Here is a 20,468-nt window from a genome sequence, read left to right on the forward strand (position 1 = left end):
TTCAAAAGTAAATTTCAAAGCGTTTACACGTTTTCCGGAACCTAAGGCGATATTGTACAAAAACCATGAGCATTTTCTCAATCACCAGCTCAATGGCTTTTTTTCAGAAATACAAACAAGTTCTTGACGACAAAAACAAAGAGCTTTTGGTTGGTGATTTTATATTTTATATAAACATATAAAGCTTGTTTATGCCTCTCTTGCTTTGCCAATAAGCAAATATTGGCATGCAGTAACCTATGTCATTGATTAGAGAAAATCGTCTAAAATGATTCGAAAATCACCAGGACGTGCCGCATCTTGGCAAGCTCTAAGATTCTGGTTACTATCTGTCTCCCTTACTTAGATTTTCAATCTGATATAGGTTTAGCCATTAGTGTATTATAAGGATTTTCATTTTCTTTCTTCCACAACACATGTCCCAACAAGCAGAGTTGTCTCCTTTGATCTATTTACCATGCTATGTAATGATAGATCAATGGCATATCTTTGATTTGAGCAGGGCATGTGGTATTAGATTTTTAGATTGACAAATTAGTAGTGATGCAAATTTGCTTGTATATTAATACCCTCTAAAGGCAGTATCCGCGTCTCACAACCTTTCAACACCTTCTAGATAGCACTTTTAAGTTTGAGACTGAATGATCTTCCAGACTAGCTGTAGAAATGTGAAACTCTTATTTTTGTGACACTTTCACAAGTAGAACCTAATTTGCTTTGACTCAAGTGTTACTAAGACTAAGAATCAACAACTGCAAACCTTTTCTTCTAGTATTTTAATAGTGCCAAAGTAAAGGCTGAGCAAGATCTTCAAAGCTGTATTGCTCAGAAAAATGCTGAGATTCAGGTGAAAATTTTAATGCTGATGACCTTTTTGTTATAAAGTCAAGATTTTAACAAGTACAGTGAACATTAAAGGTGCACAGAACTTCTAGATATTATCAAATTCTTAGCTAAATGTAAATGATCCACCAGTCATCATTTATACCTTTTTTCCCATCTATGACAACTAAGATCTTTGTTCAATTTGTCCAATGCTTTCGTTATTTGTTTCATGCCTTTTTCTTTCTTGCAAAGCATATTCGAGCCCATTCATTCTAGAGAATCTTTTAAACTAGCTTACTTTGTTTTAGGCAATTAACGAGCATTTGAAGAACATTGACCAGATGAACAGGGACAAACTATTGGCTTTAGAAGACCAGTGCCAGGTTTGTAATGCCATAAACTATACATGTTTGTACTATATTCTAATACCTGAAAATTTGCGAAGAAATGCTATTATGGAGTATGATTAGCTTTTTGCTGTCTGAATAAGACATGCCTATTGACTAAACAGAAAAAATAGCAATTCTTTTTGGCATTTTGTATGTGAGTTTTCCTTCTATTTTTAATTGTTTTGCTAAGAAACCCGGGAAATCAGTTTAAGTAGATTAAAAGTCTTTTTTCTGGCAGTATGCGATCTTATGGTGGACGAGTGACAAGGGCCAAAGTTGAAAAATGCATTGTGTTTAGAAATACTGCTAGAAAAAGGAATGTTTCTTATGATTAATTTCATTTTACACCTCTATTAACTAAAGAATTTTTCACCAAAGAGCCCTACGTTCATGTTGGCACAAATGCACAAATGATGGTCTTGTTGTCTCAAACATTTTTATACTGCATTCATTTGAAATTCAATCCAATTAACAGAAATTACAAGAAGAGTCACAGGTACAGCTGAATAACAAAGACAAGCTTATCCAAAGACTGGCGAATGCTCTAAGAAGTAAAGACATTTTGATAGAGGTAAGTGTTGAAGCATATTACTTACTGTCTTAAAAACTAATTTCCATTTGTTCAAATTATCATTTATTTTTTAGCCTTCGGGTCTTGGTTAAGTTAAAGTTTTTCATGTGAAACAAACCGCTGGCAATAAATCGTTATACCATATCTTGTCGTATCGTTCTTTGTAATGCACTTTCTCCTCTCATTTTCATAATTTTCCTTCTGTTTTAATTATAAAATAACTTCCATAGCAGCCTTTTAATGGGAAATTATCACATCCCTTTATAGGAGCTTGTCATTCCGCAAGATATATCAGAAAGTGGATCAGAGGTAGCTTCACATCCTAGAACACTGCTATATTATGTTAAAATCTGATATTGAAGGATCTCTTCCATTTGCCATTACCGTTATATCATATATGAAAATATTATATTAAAATTGTTGTCCATTTCTAATTCTGTCTGGTATTTGTTCACTATATCGATTTACGCCCTCGTTAATTTCATTTTTATTTGGATTTTACAGTTTCCTCTCTTCCGCTGCTTATATTTTTTTTCCTGAATATTTTTTGAAATGTTTTTTTGCAGCAGACGCCACAAGATTCCGGTTCTCAAATACATGTTCTTAAAAAGCTTAGAGCGAAAATTAAAGACATGGATCATGCCTTAGAGGTGAGAAGAATGAAGAAGTATTTTTTGTTAATTTCACTTTCCACTTTTTTAAGAGCCAAAATTCAACATGATATAGGTTATGCAAGAAACAACGAAGACTTCCCAATCTTGATTGGCGTGTTATGGTATTATGTATGATGGGCGTATTTTGGTTCTCTATTGTATTTTTTATTCATTTTTTCATTAGTCACTTGCTTTTTCTATACTTGAATCTGCGTGGACAGCAATAGCAAATGTGCATTTTTCTAATGTATTGTTTTATGCTTAAGTAAAAAAACATTCTTCTTCAGACTAGCCTTGATGAGAAGTTCAAGTTGCTAACGGAAAAAGACAAAGAAATTCTCGAGCTCAAGCGGTTATTGAGAGAGAAAGACAGGGAAATCGAATCGTTAAAAACAAAAGTTGCCTCAAACGAAAGAGATATTCAGGTATATATATTCTGTTTTCCTATTTGATAAATATCTCTAGGAGTCTGATCCAGGCGTCTCCCCTCCATTAACAAATCCTACCCTTATTACACTGTTGGCCTAATTTCAAGGAGACTTTATCCCATAAAAGCGATTGAAATCTTTGCAAGAATACCACAAAGACGGTTGAAAAGTGAGACCGGCAATTGATAAGCCTTGCATCTTATTTTCTAATGCTCGTGCTGTAGAGATTATTTTTCTTCCCAGCTTCACTTTCTTAATGTATGTTCATTATCTTGACAAAATCCTCACCTTCGAAATAGTGGTGTGTATGCAATGGGACAACTATCTTCTTTCCTTTTCATACTAATTTGGATCTCTTTTTTGTTTTAGAATCGACAAAATCTCAGTTTAGAAAAGGATCAAGTATTGCAAGATCTTCAAAAGGCGCTTGAATTCCAGGAAAATTCCTTTAAGGTAACAAAAGCAAGTTTATAATTTTGTATTGCAGTCAGTCACCCGAATTTTGGATAAAGACATAACACGATTTTTTTAAGTAACAAAAAGTTAATGTTTATTGAATGAAACGTAGGTCATTGTAACAAAATATTGAAATTCTTTGAACAATAATTCATCCTGCATTTTAGGTGTCGAGTGAAACAGCGGCCAAGGAATTGGAATCATACCAGTTAAATGCCATGAAGCTTTCGAAATTACTCGATTCAAAGGAATCTCAACTTAGAGTAAGTTCTAAAGATCTAGTTTCTTCCAATTTTGTGTCCTATGCCAGCTTGGGGTATTTTGCGTATTTAGTTGTGTATTGCCAAAGTTTCTTTCTTGGACCCTTCATTGATTTATCAGCTGACTGTACTCAATTGCAAAGTCGAAAAGACATGCTGCCAATATTCCTGCTGAAGAATTATGGGCAACTCTGGGTCTATGTTAAAACCCTTACCTTTCTTGCCGTAATTCCCTCCTAGAAAATCCATTTATATATTTGATTTGATGGCAAATTCTATATCCTTAACGGTTACAAAAAGTCGATTTGCGAGTCTTCCCTTACAAAACTGCCTTGCAAGTAAGCTTCTTGTGGCTATAGGGTTATGCGTTGACGGCAATCATCATTAAATGAGGATGATTGTATCCGCAAGTATAGCTTTTCTGACACCTTTTTGGTTAGGCAGCTATCTTCAACTCAAATTGAATCAATACTGAATTTTTAACCTGAATACTTTTGAAACTGCTTTATCACAAGCGCTGCAATGGTATTCGTTATTTTTCTTTTGCGATGCTTTGCACCCTTACATTCGTTTACTGTTTCCATCATATTCTAGGAGCTCCAAAAGTATCTGATACAGAATTCTGGCGTTGTGGTAAGACCAATCTTTAGTTTTCTATTTAGTATCTTCATTTTTGTGCACTATGACTTATATTGCTGATCATGGTACAGGTTATGAATCTAATATTTTCTATAAATCTTTATCTTTTTGCAACTTGGGATTATATGTAGTATATACATGAAAAAGAATAAACTACACAAAAGTGATATTCAGTAAGAAAACTACACTAAGAAAAGGCAACTTAATATATATCTTAACCTTGTTGCTCGTTAACGAAGTGTCACTTTAAAAGACACAAAAACGTACTGCAAAGTCTTATTTTCTACCAAGCTCCGTTTCCGCCTTCATATTAAATCATATTAGTCGATTCATATCTATATACAACAGTAATAATAAAAATACATACCTTATGTATACAGGTAAACTCGTTAAGCAGTCGTTAAGCAGAATAAATTTGCTGCTATCAACCAAGGACCTGTTAACCAAGTGTTCCTAAAATACATGTTTTTAAATAGATGTAATTGAAAAACTATTTATGTCTAAAGAATCTTTTGCTTTCGTTTAATCATACTGTAAATTGCATATTCGCCAATTCTATTTTTTCAGGATGAAAACGGTTTACGAGAAATAAATGAACAAATGGATGCCCAAGGAATAATTATGCAGGTCTGTTAACATCTCTGCAGTTTAGTTGTTTATGCTTAAAACTTCAATTTGGTCATTTATGTCATACTTTCATCTGACAATGTTGCCAGCTCAAACAATCTTGTGCTCTGTCCTATGTGACCAGTATATTTATTGCACAAAATTCACGTAGGACTTCCATTTTCCTCCAAAATATTCACTTCAATCTATGGTGCTTTACACGCATTAGTACCCCTCAATATTTAATAACTCATCCGACGATAATATCTCCCTAGGAACTGACTTCAGAGAGGGATGCTGCCGTAAGCAGAAACGAGATTAACAAACAGAAGTTCATTGCAGCTCTGAATTCAAAAGATGCGCAGATAAGAGTACGTAGACTGTGCACAGCTGTGACCAATCAACTTTTCTATTTATCTTCGTCAACCTTTATTTATGGGGGAAGACTTTGATTAAGGGGGAATGCCATCATCAATTGGCTTGAGCAATCTATAGCAGATTGTTTTAGAGTCGGCTATATAATGTTTCGGTGCTGGCCAGGACTGAGGTAATAAACAATGTGCATGATCTATTGTTTTTTATTTAATATATATTTTTATTTATTGACCCTCGTCAATTACTTTTTAGGATGCTTTTTCACGAATGGGAAGGCTTATGGAGGAGAAGAACGATGCCATAAAACAGCTCAAGTCCCTGGTCGAGCAAAAGAATCACGAGTTACAGGTAAAACTTATCAAAATGTCGTACTCTTTCGTGTACCTAAGCTTGTAATTCTAGATAGTTTTGACTAAATATTTTATACTTTTACTCCATTTTGCCGATAAAGTACTGTTCCTGCCTAGTTCTATTGGCTCCTTAAATATGTTGTACAGTGTTGTTGCTTTGACGTTTGTCAAGTTTGGTCTCATGTTTCTTGGCATTATATGTAAGTGATACCGTTTTTGTTTATGTTTAAAAGCATCCATCGAAAGCTTCCCAAACATATCTCTTTACGTGTACACATACCAGATAGTTTTCTTCAAATGTTATTAGCTGGAATTGTGTTTGTGTAGGTGGTAGAGAAGAAGTTGTCCGAAATAAGAACAGAAAAGGACTCCTTCGCTGCTGCAAATAAGCAAACTGCGAACGAGAAAGATCTGTCAATCGAGGTATAACATTAATTGCATCCAATTTCACTTATTGCAAGTACATCACACGCACTTCTACACGCTTTGTTATTACACTAAATTGCAATAGAATGTATAGAAATGCGTGCCTTTAGTTGAAAAAATCAATAGAGTTCTGCTTGTTGTACGTCTAATAAAAAGTAAAAATTGATACAATAAAGCAAGGACTTTGTACAAGAAATGAATTGTTAGTACGACTTTTAGCCGAAAGCTTTTAATAATTATTAATTTACTAACTCGGGAATACCAATCCAACATAAAGGGCATAAAGCTCCCTCAGAAACTGCCATAGACATCAGAAAGGTCAGTCATGAGGCTACGTTCCCACATCATCGAGAGCAAGTTGGGCCGTTGGTGCATCGGCGCCAATAAATACAATGAAACAGCCTAGTTGTATTGTGGCTTCACCAAGCAAGATGAGACCCACGCTATGCCAAAACCTTAAATACCCCTAGATTAACCAAGGGAATGAAAACGCCATGAAACACACATCTTACCCTAGTTATACAAATCAAATTCACAGGAGGCCGAAAGACTCCCCGCATTGCCCATAAACTAGTAGAGCAGCTACAAGAAAAACGCGAGGAAACGTGGCACAAGAAAACATAACGAAATAGTAATAACAACAATCTCATGCGATTAAGTTAACGCTCAAAAGCCCCTCATGAAATTAACTCATTATCATTTTAGCTGAAAACCATGCACACGTCCCTTCTATAGATTTTCAGCATTCATCCCTTATTTCTTCGATCTCCTTAAAAAGGAATCTCACGAACATCAATGGAAAACAGTTCTGGCAAGAGGCCACACTGTATATGTGGAAATTTAGTATGCCCTTATAGACGGAAAACGGTTTTTGAAGAGATCACGTTTTTTTTAAAACCAGTATGCCCAAATAAAATGCGATTTGGTCATTCTGCTTTTTCGAGCCAAATTATAAGCCTACTTATTGAAGCGTGAATCCAACAATGATTCTTACGTTGATGAAAGTGCTATAAATTTGAAAATCTTCTAACAGCCACGAAAATAGAAGCAAAGCGAACAGCAAAAATATGATGAAATATGACGTAAACAGCTAAACATGTTATACCAAGATCTGGACAAAACTGGCACTGCATTTTGGGTTATGATACAAAAAGGTCATCCCCAGTCATTTCGGCTATTCAATGTGCTTGTCAAAACATTTGACTACAGAAATTGTAATCCAACGGGAAAAGAAGAAAAAGAAATGGAATGCCAACACTTTTTTGTTTCTATCGAAAAAACACTTACTAGCAAGAGTCAATTTCTCCCTTTTTTCCTTCCTGCATATGCCCCCGTCCATTAAGAGTTCCTTCCCTAATTTAAATTTGTTATTAGTCATTAAATCATTTTTGTTTTAAATGATCGAGTCATTTAACATACATGATATATGCCCACTCGTATACAATTCTATTACGGTAGGAAATTGCAATCTTGATTACATGCGTTGTGTGTAATGAAGAAATATCGCTACAATTTCCTTTTCAGAACTTAACTAAAAGCGGACTCGAGAAGGACAGAATTATAAGTGAACTCCAGGTATAGAATTCTTTCTTCTTCAGTTATTTTAAATTCCTCTTTATTGAAATGAATGGCATCAAAATGCCACGTTAAGCCCATTCTGTTGTCTGTCGATGACAAGCGAATTTCATACGCGAAAGCATTATATTTGAGTTGGTAAATAAACGAAACAGAGATAAGTCCACTGTGTCATACTATGGACCCTTATCAGGGGTAGAAAATTCGGTCCCCCGCGCACCCGAGACGACAAGTTTTTATCTTCGGGAGACCGTTTTTCACTACAATGGGTAAGCGCCGGGCGACCAAATTTTTACTGGAATTGTCCATCCCTGTCGCATGAGTTCCGCTTTTGGGAGACTACAGGCCATATGCAGGAGAGCACTGAAAGAGCTGCTGGTCTCCGACCGGGGCAGCACTCTTTTACTAGAATGGTCCATCCCCGCTTATGAAAACGCAATTTCTTGGTTCTTTTTTTTGTTTCAAGGAAAACTTGGGTATTTCATAATTGTTTTTGCCTTCAAAACCAACTGAGGGGCAAGTGAAACGTTCGAAAAGTATTTCAATATGGCTACATTATTACCCCTGAAATAATTCAACACATATGCAAAATCCCCAGGTTATTAAAAAATTGTTTGTATTTTTTTTGCAGGAAAGACCAAATATTCGACCGAATGACATGAGCCAATCCTTGCATTTAGAGATTGTGAGCAATGTCAATTTCATGATCATAATCTTCGTTGCCTTCCTCCAAATTATCATCGTCATTACATATCGACACTTGCTCATCGTCCTAAATTATCATCATCTGCCATAATCATTTCAGCATCGTTATTACCATCCATGTTATCATGATCAGCCGCCTTTCATTTGCTGCTTTAATTATGATTGCAATCATTCCAACATCTTGATCAATCACCTCCATCTTCATGATCATCCTTAACCTTAGTACCTTGGTAAACATTTGTATTTTTTTTCAAGTTTGCGTTTATTATTTGTTTAGGACTCCTTGAAAGAAAAATTGCAAGATGTTAAAGAGCAGCTACACCTCAAAACAGGTTAGATATAACTCTATATTCTAGAATCAATTTTTGCTTTCAAATATCATTAACTTTAACCGAGCAATTTTCCCATGATAGCCGTTCATTTAACCGGACTGTTTCTACTTAAAAACGTGTTCCTATAATCACTGTTTTGCGTCCTGCTTGCATTTATGCATAGAATTTGTGTCTCAGAGAAAATGCTCTTGGCATGACTCGTTTCTCTGAAGCCTTACCCACATGTGTCGCTGGAGAATATTTCCTGTCAACATGGCTCGGATTTTGAATGCCCTTGCGTTTAAGAAGTCGTCTTGCGTACACTTTCGGTTTAATCACAGTTTACTTAGACGCTGCAATGATTTTTCAGATGCAGTGGAAGTCTTGATTGCAATATCCAACAGTCTCTTCACATAAGCCTTTGTGAATATACCCCCAGACGATCCCTTATTGCTACCCCCAGCTCGTAGGAACTAAAAAATGTTACAAAATCATTTTTCATCTTTTTTGGTTCAATATTTCTCTCCCAGATGAAGCAAATGAATTCAAAGTCGAAAACAAACATCTTCGCCAAACGCTGGAAAGTGGAAAAAAATCGGAGGTTAGTTCAGCAGTAATGTCAACCACTCTTAAGCCGTAACTTTTTTTAGGCATTAGAGTGTGTCTTTTGCAATATTAATCTGTATTAGGTTTCAAAAATGTGGTCTTTCCTTCCCCCCGTTTTTAGCCTCTATTGAAGTACAATATGATTTTTCTACAGAATATAGAAATAACAATGAAATTTGACACCCTCAAAACTGAACTGGAAGACAAAGACAGGAGGCTCCAAGATGCCAGGTTTGAAATATTTAATCGTTAATAATGTTATTTGAAATCCTGACATGACTGAATTAAAGAAACATGTCTGAGCTATTGTGTCATCCTTATTTTGAGAACTTTTGGCAACACCTTCCAATGATTGGTAAATTGTTGGTCCATATTTGTTGGTTTATGAAGATAAAGTTTCTTATTTTTCAATGTATCATCATGACCATTTGCTAATTTTATTTTGTACTTGTTTGTGTTTTATGTAAAAGGCACATTGCACATTGTCTTTCCTTTCACATTGAATCTTATTTTCCGTAGGGGTGAGCTCTGGGAACTGCAAAAGGAAATAAGTCGTGCTGCAACGCTTACTGTATGTATTTCTTCTACGTTAATTATATTTGGTTTTTTTAAGTATTAAAGGCTCTTTTCATTCACAGCAATTGTTGTAGTACTGTTCGGTTTTATCGCGTGAACTAAAAACCCAATTAACTTTTATAGGAAAGTCTACAGCAAAAGATTTTCAACCTTCAAGCAGAGAATGGTGATCAAGCAAGTCAGATTGAGAAGCTTAGAAAAGAGTGCCAAGAAAAAGAAGAAACATTGGGCGTAAGACTTATACGATAGATTGCCATTTATGTTATTCTATCAATTCATTGACATCATCTTTGAATAGCTCAGCAGCGCATCGACAGTTGCATTTTCCTCCAGCTGCAAAAGATTATTAAACGGCATTGAGTTATGATTAATTGAGAGAGTTTACCCAGATACGCTAAGTCATGATTTTCTTGCTTCAACGCTGTTGGTGGGCCTAGAATTGATCACATGTATTCATCTTCCGTTCAAATCAAGGTGTCAACAACGGATGCCGATATCACATGAATCTACAGCGATCACATCACATGCAAACGAACCCCTTTAGAAAGACTTTTGTCCAAATTCTAATCTATTTTCAAACTTCATGTGTAAAGATTGACTCCCGTTTTTCCCAAAAGCATCTTATACCAGCAACATTGAAAACTTTCTGTATTTTTAAAGGAACTGAGGAAAGATGTCAGTGGAAGCAAAGAATTGAACGAGGCATTGCAAAAACTGAATCAGCAGAAAAACAGCTTGGAGGTCTGAAGTTGATTAGAATTACAAGGCTAGGCTTACTCGTCTTCGTCTCACAATTTACTTCCAATATGCTTGAAGTTAGCTCATGTCATAGATTCTACAATTTGCATTTTAATACAGTTCTTCCTAACATAGCTAATTGCCTTTACTAAAAATGAAATATTCAAATCTGCCGAGAAGAAATCATGAAAGCATCATTCATTTAAATCTTGTATGTTTTATATTTCGCCCCTTCGAGCTCTTCACATTGCTATCGATTCGTTATTACGCCCACTCATAGTTTCCTGTTCATATTTTTCTCTAATAAAAATCCTTAAAATGTGAAATTTCCTGGCTGCAACTTCTGTGTGGGGTACGCCGGATTATCTCTGTTCTGTTCAAACTAGCTCGCTTTTTCTTAGAATGCTGTCAATGAACTCCATGTTGAGATGGAAGTTGTTCAGATTTCAAAACGATCTTTAGAAGTAAAACTAGCAGAGGCTGATGATGTAATCCAGAAACTGAGAGACGAAATATCAAGAAAGGCCGAGTTGTATGATTCAAAAGTGAGCTTTCTTGTTTATTATATTTATGAGATTACTGTAATAATTACCGAGAAGGTTTTTTTTGCCCAATGGTTTTTTACCCAAGTTTTTTGAGTAAATTTTAGTTTATTCTTAAAAAATATATCGATTATATATTGCAAATGGCTTTTTCAAAAAAAAAAACTGTAATATAAGGTATTGAAAACCTTTTTGTGGATGTTTGAGCAACTGTTCGGGTTTTATTTTGCGATAACATCGACGAAGAATGTGTCTTTTTACTCTAGGCCCAAGAATGCGAGGATCTGAGAAGGGAAAATCACGATCTGAAATCTGAGTTGGAAAGGGGAAGTAAAATCCCGCAGCGATATGAAAAACCCATTGGTGGAGGCACCGATGAGGTAAAGTTTGACTCCTATTGTCAAATCAACCTGGTAAATCATATTGAGATATCTGGGCATTAGATAACACAACTGTGTGTTTTATTGTCAACCTCTTTCGTAGTTGTTCTTAAACTTTCAGGTTTCCGCAGTTTACCGAAATTTCAATGTAATAGAACAGTGACAAATTAAGACAAAAAGATCGCTTTCTTATGTGTAAAATTTATTTTTACGGCAATAGTTACACTTATACTGTCTCTATCTACTATTAGATATAACCAGATAAGAAACACAACAGTAGTAATCTTTAATCACTGTATTACAATTGTTCCCTTGCTCTACAAATTCTCTCTTCTCACACTCCCAGCTCTCTCTATCATTTCTTGCCTGACACGTGATTAAGTCACATGATTGAGTCACTACAATGATAAAGCCCTTTGGGTATTGTGGAATAACATTACTCTTTGATATTGCATGTCCAATAACACAAGCGAGGGGCAAATCACGTACGAGATTAGTAATCACTAGTGATTGATTTATGATTAAATCAATTTTGTGTGTGATTAATTTGATTTTTATTGATTAAAGTGATTAACTTTTGATCAATTTGTGATTTATTTGTGATTATTTAGAAATTTAATCATAGATTCAAAAGTGCTCTCAATTAATTTCATGCGCAATAAACGTCGTTTGAACGCATGACGGTAAACTAATTCATAAGCTTATTTAAACAACAATATTTCATAAATTAAATGTCAATCTATCATGTCAGTTTAGCAACGATCTTGAATTTGAAAAGTGAATTCTGTTCATTTCAAGACTGTATCTCCCAGGCAAAGTTAAATATTGTTTTATTAGTTTTATTTAGCGGCGATGGCGCACTTGATTTTGGCGCGTGCACCAGTATGGCGACGAGCCTACGTTTCTTTCGCACAGTGTTCTACTTGTTAATGTTGGTTGTATGGAGAGCAAATTCAATGAATTTAAGAATAATTCAGAACGTCGTTTAGAGGACACAAGAAGGTGTCTTTTGATAGTGAGTAGGTCTTTTATAGACTTTTGTTCAAACAAGATAACACGTATTTGCTAATAATGCACCAACTCATTGCTACAGGCCTCTAGATGCAATAATTCTGTATTTTCTTCTTTTAAGGCTTGTTTCATTTTGTAGGTAGATTCAAAGGAGCTAAGGGACTTGCTTAAGATGCAAATACAAGAACAACAAAGACTGTTTAAGGTGACGGAGGAAGAACGAGCTCAGTATCTTAAGCTTATAAGTGAACTTCAAAATCAAAGTGCGTCAAAGTGAGTGAATTATTTTCTACTTTTGTAACCACGATAAACGATACTATTCGTACTTTCCACATAAAATATTTTAAAAGCCTTGATCGTTTGTTTGGACCCGATGTCAACATTGGACATTAGAGCATGTTGTAGAATTTTCATATAAACCAACTCGGACAAGCTAGTATTGTTACTAATTTGTCCATCTTGCTTTCAGAGGAAACGCTGAATTGGAAGACGAACTGAAGTCGGTGAGTGACCTGCGATTGCAGTACGAAGAAAGCATTCGTCATAATGATGCTTTGCGCCATCAGTTAGAGACCCAAATCCAATCCGCGTTGAAACCGTTAGCACAGCCACCGTCCTCTGAAAGCGAAATTCATAATTTGAAAAGGAAGCTTGAAGAAAGTGAGAGCTGGAATCGGTCATTGCAAACGCGTCTTGAACAACTTCTACCTCGTGCGGCTGGAGTAGGCGCTTCTGTTGACTTTGTTGATGGAACGGGCGCAACAGTTTCTGAAATTGATGGCTCTTTTCAGAAGCTTCAGCAAGTATGTTTCAGTCTGTTATTGTTTTTACTGTTTGCTGGTCTGTCATAAAGTACTCTGTGCCGTACTAGGCAGAGCTGTACACGCTTTAATGTAATAAACAGTACGGTTCTGAGTTGCTTTAGTTATTTTCACGATTAATGCGATCATCAGGCAATTTATATTTAATCTGATATTACTGGATATGTATGACTCTGCAACCGTTGTCGCTTATTTAAGGCCTTTTGCTTTTTGAAAAGGAGAAGCAACAAGCGCTACATGAGATAGAAGAGCTAATATCAACACGAGAGCAGTTGAAAGGGAAGCTGGAGGAGGCACATCTAGAGAGGAATAACACAAAGAAAGCATTAGATGATCTGAAACGCCATTATGATAGATTTGCTCAACTGCGAAGCAAAGAAATTGAAACACTTACTAGTAACTGCGAACAGGCGAAAACGGTGATTAGAAACATGGAGGAGAAGGTTACTTCATTGTATTCACAACTACAGTCATTGAAGGGTGGTAAGAGTGCCGAACAAGAAAACTTAAGAAAACAAGTTGATGGCCTCAGTGCTGTTAATGATGTTCTTCGAAAAACACTCAACGAGAAAAGTGAAGAACTAAAGGAGGCAAACGAAAATGTAAGTAATTTGCATTACATGAAATGTATTGCATGAATATGAATGAATAAGTCTTTTTTTCTGCATTTTTACTCGAATTGGTGACTTTTGTCTCATTCAGTAGCTCCGTGCGGAAGGGAATTACCGGTGAAAAACACCCAAACAAACGTCTAGTCATAAATTTAAAAAGGTATATATCTTTTGTCAGTTCCAAATAAAACAGATGTGATGCAACCAGAAAGTATTGCGCTATCAAAGTGGCTTTCCAGCAGTTGCAGGCACCTAGGGCGGGGACGAGTCGGGACGGTCGCCCCCTCTCCCAAATACTTTGGAGGCCAAATGTCTTTTGTTCTTAAACAATGGAAAAATTTGACGCCATCTTGTGAATATAATATGCTTGCTGCCCCCTCCCAATATTTGACCAAGAGTCCGCCCCTGCTTTCCAGTTATGAGAATCTTTGTTTACCAAAATATTTTCGGATATCTGGTTCAAAATGTTTCTAGAAACGCCTCCTCCACCCGTTATGCTCTGTGCTTATTGTTGCAATTTTTTAGATTTGTCTATAATCTTTTACAAAGCCATGATATTAATGAGCAATTTAGAAAATCTTTAATACGAAGGCCATACTCTAATTGAAATTTAAGCATGGTTTTTCTGTGTCGTTGTACAATCATGACTCTAAGTTGCAATTTTCGATACTTTCTGTCTTTTAATACTTTAAATTGTGTTGGCCTACCATAGGCCATCTATAGACTTTTTGTATTTGAACAGTAACAAAAATAAAAATTTCTCTTTAGGTACTTAAACAGAACGATGTTTGCAGAAAGCTGGAGAGCGTGAGGCAGTCCTTGGCTGACGATCAGAAGCTCTTGATGGAGCAGATCCAAGAAAAGAACGGACAAATTGCTAAACTCAGAAAGGATGTTGAAAGATTTAAATCTGAAATCGAAGAAAGAAAAGAAGATTATGGAAAGCTAGTGAAAGAGTGTGATGTCTTGCAAAGAGATCGACAGGTTCTTCGGGATTTGAATGAGCGCCTTCGCAATAAACTTGACGAAGTTTCACAAACATATGATAGCTTGAAGGGCACAAATGAAACCGAGATCCGAGCACTGAAAGATGATTTAAAGACTGCTAAATTTGCTCTTGAAGAACAAATGCGCGAGAATGAAGAGGCAACGGCTGTAACCATGCGACTAAGAGACGAGATTCGAAGTTTGCAGGAGTCATCTCGTGAAGTACAGAGACTCGCGGACGAGTTGAAGAGAAGTCAGAATGTTAACAGGGCATTACAAAGGCAGCTAAATGAAGATGCACAGGATCATGAGAGAAAGGTATCGGAGCCTGAAATGAATTTGATGAAGCAAAAGATCCAAGAATTGATAAATTTCAATCAAAAGCTGGAAGAGAAGTTGAGGGTCTATGAGAGACATGCAAAGACATTACGAGAAGAATCTAACCGGGAGAAAGAAGCTTTTAATGCCGAAAAAGAGGCTCAAACAAAAGAGATCCAGGATTTGACAAAAGACGTCTTGGAGTTAGACAGAGCAAATGCAGAGTTAGAACAAAGAGTTAAGGATCTGATTCATATGTCAGAGAATTCAAAAGTGATGGTTGACAGGTTGGTCCCTTTCTTCACTGCTCATTTGCTAAGCTCGTTGTTGAAGTTTTTATGCGGCTTGTTATCGGTATATCACCAAATGTCTGTTATTGCGCAACGGTTTGAGATTCAAGTAAAATTTCTTGCGAAAGGTCTTGTTGCATTGCGCAAGCATCTTTTTAACTCCAATTTTATGTGCCACTGCAATTCAGCAACAATTTGGCACCCATTAAATGACCTTGATTTGTGATGGTAAAAGAAATGAAACGGAAATTTTAAAGCTTAATTGACTAATTGAAAAGCTTGATTTTTTTCGCTTTACTTTAAGAGTAAATTTTCTTACCATCATTAATATTCTAAGTGAGAGTGAAAATCTTAACCAGTAATTCTCCTACCATCTTCTTTAACACGCAGTAATAGAGGTATTATTGCGTTAGTGCAACAAAAAACAAAATATTCTAAGGACCCTTGACAGGGGTCTTGTAGCAGTAACATAGCTCTCCGAGGTGATATGAGATTCTTATTCAAAGTCTTTGAACTGTTATATTTATCTTTCAAATAGAAAGAACGTCTCCAATAAGGGCTTTTCCTCTTTTACAAGATCATTCAACTAGCAAGAAAAATATTGGAACTAGCAAGAACTGTGCAAATAATTGTTGCCTACGTCATAACCCATCATCTGATTTTGTCACTATTTCTTTCTATTTGCAAACTTGTGATAAAGTTTTAGAATTCTCACCAGAATGGTAGCGGTTTTTCCTATTGAAAATAGGGACTCATTCATATCTTCACAGATTAGAGATGGATAACAGAACCAAACAGGAAATTATTGAGAAGTTCGAAAATGAATTCGCAAAGCAACGAACATTGTTTGACGTTTCGACAAGCGTAACCCCAAACAAAGGAGTGAGTATGTACTCGCAGACGACACCAACCAAGTTGACTCGTGAATACCAAAGTCAAACAACACCTGACAGCGCGTTAAAGGAAGCTTTGCTCAAAAGAGATGCATATATCGATGCTCTGAGGAAGCAAATCGAGTTTTACAAGATAGAAAAAGGAAAAATTGAACAGGAAAAGAGAGGCAAGCTGGAGGAGGATTCCAGCAATAACAATAACCTGATAGCTTTGCATATTGCTGAAATGCGTGAGCTGCGAAAAGAACTGGAACAGAGCATTCGCAACAATGATGCTTTGCGAAGCCACTTGGAGCATCGTCTTTCGGAAGCTGAAAAAGAGGCTGAGCAGATGAAAGACCCTCACGCCAGGGTTTCATTACTGCGGGAGAATGATAGGCTGCGTGCAAAGATTGCGGGTCATGAAATCGAGATAGATGAGATGAAAACGAAGCTGCTGCGGGAAGACCAAAGGTGATGTAATTTTTTTCTATAATTATTCTTCATTTCTTTTTGCTGATCTTTCGCTTGATCTTCATGTTTGAAAAATTCCCGGTACTACTTAGATTTCCCAATGCTTCAAATTGCATGCAGCTTTCTCGATTTTGGAGAGTTTCAGTGGCTAGCGCACACGATCCGATATTAGTTCAAAAATGCTTTGGCTAACCCTCGAACTAATCCTAATATTTTCTTAACTTTATTACCGATTCGCCTTATTTTTGTACGAATTTTCTGTACTTTTTACTTTTGAGTTTATCACTGTTCTGGGGAGGTTTTATAATTGGGTAGCTAGCACCTCCACCCATCTGAATGAAAATTTCAAAGCAGTGACGTAACGGAAGCAGCCAGGGCTCCTAGGGGCTTATCAGTTTCATCATCAGGTACCATCTTCTATCAGAAGGTTGGCTACCATGACCCTCCAACTATCCCAAAATCTGAGTTTTGGAGTTTTGGTTGGTCGTCATGGTCATAGATAAAACTAAGGGGCTTATAGTAGAGATGGGCCCCCAGAAACAGTGTTTTTAAAGGGACACCATCCCTCTTTTCAGGAGTTCTTCCGCCCGAAGCCATTGATCCCTGGAGTCGTAGCTCATCCACCCTCCTTGCCGGTCTCCCGCCGAGTTAGCCGTTGGCCATCGCTCGTAGCCCTAAGCTAGGGAACCCTGCCAGGTGGTACCAGTCGGGTCAGGCTGGACCTGTAAGCTAGTGGAGGGAAGGGACGCTTTAATTCCCTATTCGTGTCCTGTCGGAGCATGCATCAGTTTGGAGCCCCAAAAATAATTAGCAGCAGTAAAACAGTATAGACGAAACATACAATGCTAATAAACCGACCTATCATTCATTTGGAATGATATATCATACAGGCTTGAGACCTCTTTTACTCATTTCTCATATCAAATTACCAGCTTTAAAGTTAAATAACAATGACAAATTTTTGCTTAAGTTGCCTATAGTTTGGGGGCTCTTAGTTTTTGAAATAAAGGCAACTTCTTTAATCCACTGATTCAAGAGGATCACCAGGCATAAGAAACTTCAGCCTGCTCAAGTGCTACCCTTCTTGATGCTTGCATGGGCTCAAAGCCGTTCTATATCGTAAAGAAGGCTACAGACCAGCCCCCCCCCCCTCCGCCCCCCACACCCTTCATCAGCATAATGCCAGAGATCTTCAGTACCGTATCAGAACATATTCATCTTAGTTTTTTGCTTCTAAAATCCTATACCCACGTGTAAATAACATGCTAATACTGGCAAAAAGGAAATTCATCGCCACGAGATTGACCAAAATTTCTTAACTAGGTTCTTTCTTGCAGGTCTTCAGGGCTGTTTCTAGAAAAAGACAACCAAATACAGCAATTGAGGATTAAACTTGAACAAAGAAATTTGGAATTCGAACGAATGCAGACATTTGCTCCAAAAGAAACAAGCTCCACTGTTGCATCCCCAATACAGTCTATTGCTCATTTCACCCAGACAACTCCGATTAAGGCCATAAGTTTATCTAGCAAAGAAATTCAAGTAGATACAATCGCCTTAAGAGCTGCAATTGAGAAGAAACAGCTTGAGGAAAAGTTAACTGCTTTGATGGATGAGTTAAATAGTAAAGAGGTTGTTATTAAAGACTTGGAAAAAAAGAATGAGAAGTTTAGGGAGGCATTTGAAAGTGAAATTAAACTGAAATCGGAGATAAACAACATGAAACTTTTGTTGGAAAGCAAAGAGTCTGTGATAAGTGGTTTGGAGTTAAAAATCAAAGACCTCGAGGTCAATTTGACAGCGCAAATGAACGAATCTTTCCTTGATGCAGAGAAAAAAGCCACTAACGACGAGTTAATAGCTCTGCATATTTCGGAAATGAGGAAGCTTAAAAGTGAATTGGAATTAAGTATAAAAAATAACAATGAATTGAAGTCGCAGTTAGAACATCGACTGAATATGATCGAGCAGGATGCGAAGAAATTAAAAGATCCTCAATTACGATTGAGTTTGGTTAGAGATAATGATCTTCTTCGCACACAAAGTATTGAGAGACAAAATGCTGTTTTAAAGCATCAAACGACAATTGACCGCCTCGTCGCAGAAAGAAAAAGGTCAGTAACGATTTTATTGAAGATCATACATTCAGCATTTTATGATCTGCGCCCTTTTCTTTTAGCAAACTTGCTAGCCAGTGTTATTTTGTAAATTAATCTCAGTTCGTCATTACGTGTTTTTGAGAAAGAGGCGTCAATACATATTTCCTATATAGAATTTAAAGTCCTAGTCAAATAATTAAGCTTTCTATGTCCAAACAATAATGTCCACAAATTTTATACTACAAAATTTTAAGATTTCTTGAACTCTTTCCAGATGAGCAAGGCCAGGGATGGTTATTGTAAAAGGATTGAGAATTTCTCTTCTATTCTCCATATCTCTCTTTTGGAACAACCTTTTTTGGATTATTTGTAGTGATTATAAGAGCATAATCCTCTTTTGTCTCTTCGTAGCACTTTCCTGTCTGTAGCTGGTCTAAATTTGTATAGAATTTTAAACATGTGTTATGTTGATTCTTTTCTTTGCTGTTCAGTGATAAGGAAAGCATCAAGAAATTGCACCAGCAAGTTCACAACTTGAATAAAGTAACGGCAAACCTAAAAGAAGAAGTTACTTTGTATGATCGCTTACAAGAGCAGCTTACGGCGTCTGCTGCCAGAAAACAAGCTAAAAGTCATTCACCTGGTAAATTCCGAATATTTGTCCTTTTGCCTCACTATCTTTTGTCTCCTTATCGTTTTTCAAATTATTTGCTGAAAGAGGAATGTATTGTGGTAGAGATGTTTAACATATTTGTTTTTTTTATTATCAAGGTCTTGGAAAACTAACACCAATTTAGTTATCCCCCTCTCCCCCTTGCTCGTTCCTTTGTGACTTGTGTGATATTTGTTTAGGCAGTGCTTGTCAACTCTTTTTTATCCTCGGCACATTTTTTCATTGAAAAGATCACGAGGCACACCACCAACAGAAAATGTTAGCAAACTATAAAGTCGCTTTATCGTAGCATATGGAACAGGAGTAAAATGAACACAGTGAACAAGTATATCGTAATAGAATAAAATGTTTTTTCACTCAGTGTGAACCCTGTGCCTGTTTTAGAACAATTAGGTGAAATTTGTGAATTTTCCACGGCACACCAGACACAAGTATGCCGTGCCACGGTGGTTTAAAGACGCTGGCCTAGGCTATCGGAATTTTTCTCGGAGAAAAGAGAGAGAAAGTGGCAGTATTCGAAGGTGAATGGAGAGTCTGAAAACACGACTCGGGCTGTGTTGTGTAGTTTTAAAGGAATTGTGTGTTCAAACCACTATAATTTCTTATCGCACTGGTGCGGACATATTACCCGGTACACTTAATTCATAAACTTAATCCAGAATTAAAAAATTAGGAAACGTAACAAATATTTTGCAATTGAAAATATGTCAGTCAATAGTCTTATAGTTATCAAAAGTCAGATATCTATTTATGAATTAATTGAAATTTCTTTGTGTTATGTTGTCATCTTTCTTGCCCTGTCTTATATTAAATTTTCATATAACTTCTTATGCATAATACTATGATATTAAACATATTTTTACAATAAACTTCTTATGACATTATTTTGAAACTTCTTGTT

At 36.4% G+C, this 20,468-nt stretch overlaps 1 protein-coding gene across 4 annotated transcripts in view; it reads left to right on the plus strand.

Annotated features, from left to right (window-relative positions):
* The window catches only part of LOC135694067 (uncharacterized), a 54,536-nt gene that overhangs the window by 24,633 nt on the left and 9,435 nt on the right, over nt 1-20,468 (plus strand). For 3 of the 4 annotated variants that reach the window (XM_065212723.2, XM_065212725.2, XM_065212726.2), the window contains 31 exons: nt 108-149; nt 773-847; nt 1,134-1,208; nt 1,690-1,785; nt 2,053-2,094; nt 2,352-2,435; nt 2,726-2,863; nt 3,236-3,319; nt 3,490-3,585; nt 4,177-4,215; nt 4,789-4,848; nt 5,103-5,198; nt 5,455-5,550; nt 5,880-5,975; nt 7,503-7,553; nt 8,185-8,238; nt 8,536-8,590; nt 9,100-9,170; nt 9,330-9,406; nt 9,695-9,746; nt 9,875-9,982; nt 10,412-10,492; nt 10,891-11,034; nt 11,298-11,411; nt 12,562-12,695; nt 12,892-13,225; nt 13,462-13,845; nt 14,623-15,446; nt 16,220-16,795; nt 18,133-18,909; nt 19,386-19,537. In XM_065212723.2, coding sequence (XP_065068795.2) covers nt 108-149; nt 773-847; nt 1,134-1,208; nt 1,690-1,785; nt 2,053-2,094; nt 2,352-2,435; nt 2,726-2,863; nt 3,236-3,319; nt 3,490-3,585; nt 4,177-4,215; nt 4,789-4,848; nt 5,103-5,198; nt 5,455-5,550; nt 5,880-5,975; nt 7,503-7,553; nt 8,185-8,238; nt 8,536-8,590; nt 9,100-9,170; nt 9,330-9,406; nt 9,695-9,746; nt 9,875-9,982; nt 10,412-10,492; nt 10,891-11,034; nt 11,298-11,411; nt 12,562-12,695; nt 12,892-13,225; nt 13,462-13,845; nt 14,623-15,446; nt 16,220-16,795; nt 18,133-18,909; nt 19,386-19,537 — 5,107 coding nt within the window. The remainder of the gene's footprint in view (nt 1-107; nt 150-772; nt 848-1,133; nt 1,209-1,689; nt 1,786-2,052; nt 2,095-2,351; nt 2,436-2,725; nt 2,864-3,235; nt 3,320-3,489; nt 3,586-4,176; nt 4,216-4,788; nt 4,849-5,102; nt 5,199-5,454; nt 5,551-5,879; nt 5,976-7,502; nt 7,554-8,184; nt 8,239-8,535; nt 8,591-9,099; nt 9,171-9,329; nt 9,407-9,694; nt 9,747-9,874; nt 9,983-10,411; nt 10,493-10,890; nt 11,035-11,297; nt 11,412-12,561; nt 12,696-12,891; nt 13,226-13,461; nt 13,846-14,622; nt 15,447-16,219; nt 16,796-18,132; nt 18,910-19,385; nt 19,538-20,468) is intronic. The other variant, XM_065212724.2, reaches the window with a different exon arrangement.

Source organism: Rhopilema esculentum, chromosome 11, assembly GCF_057945365.1.
Source record: "Rhopilema esculentum isolate cy_ngs chromosome 11, ASM5794536v1, whole genome shotgun sequence".
Taxonomy (NCBI): Eukaryota; Metazoa; Cnidaria; class Scyphozoa; order Rhizostomeae; family Rhizostomatidae; genus Rhopilema; species Rhopilema esculentum.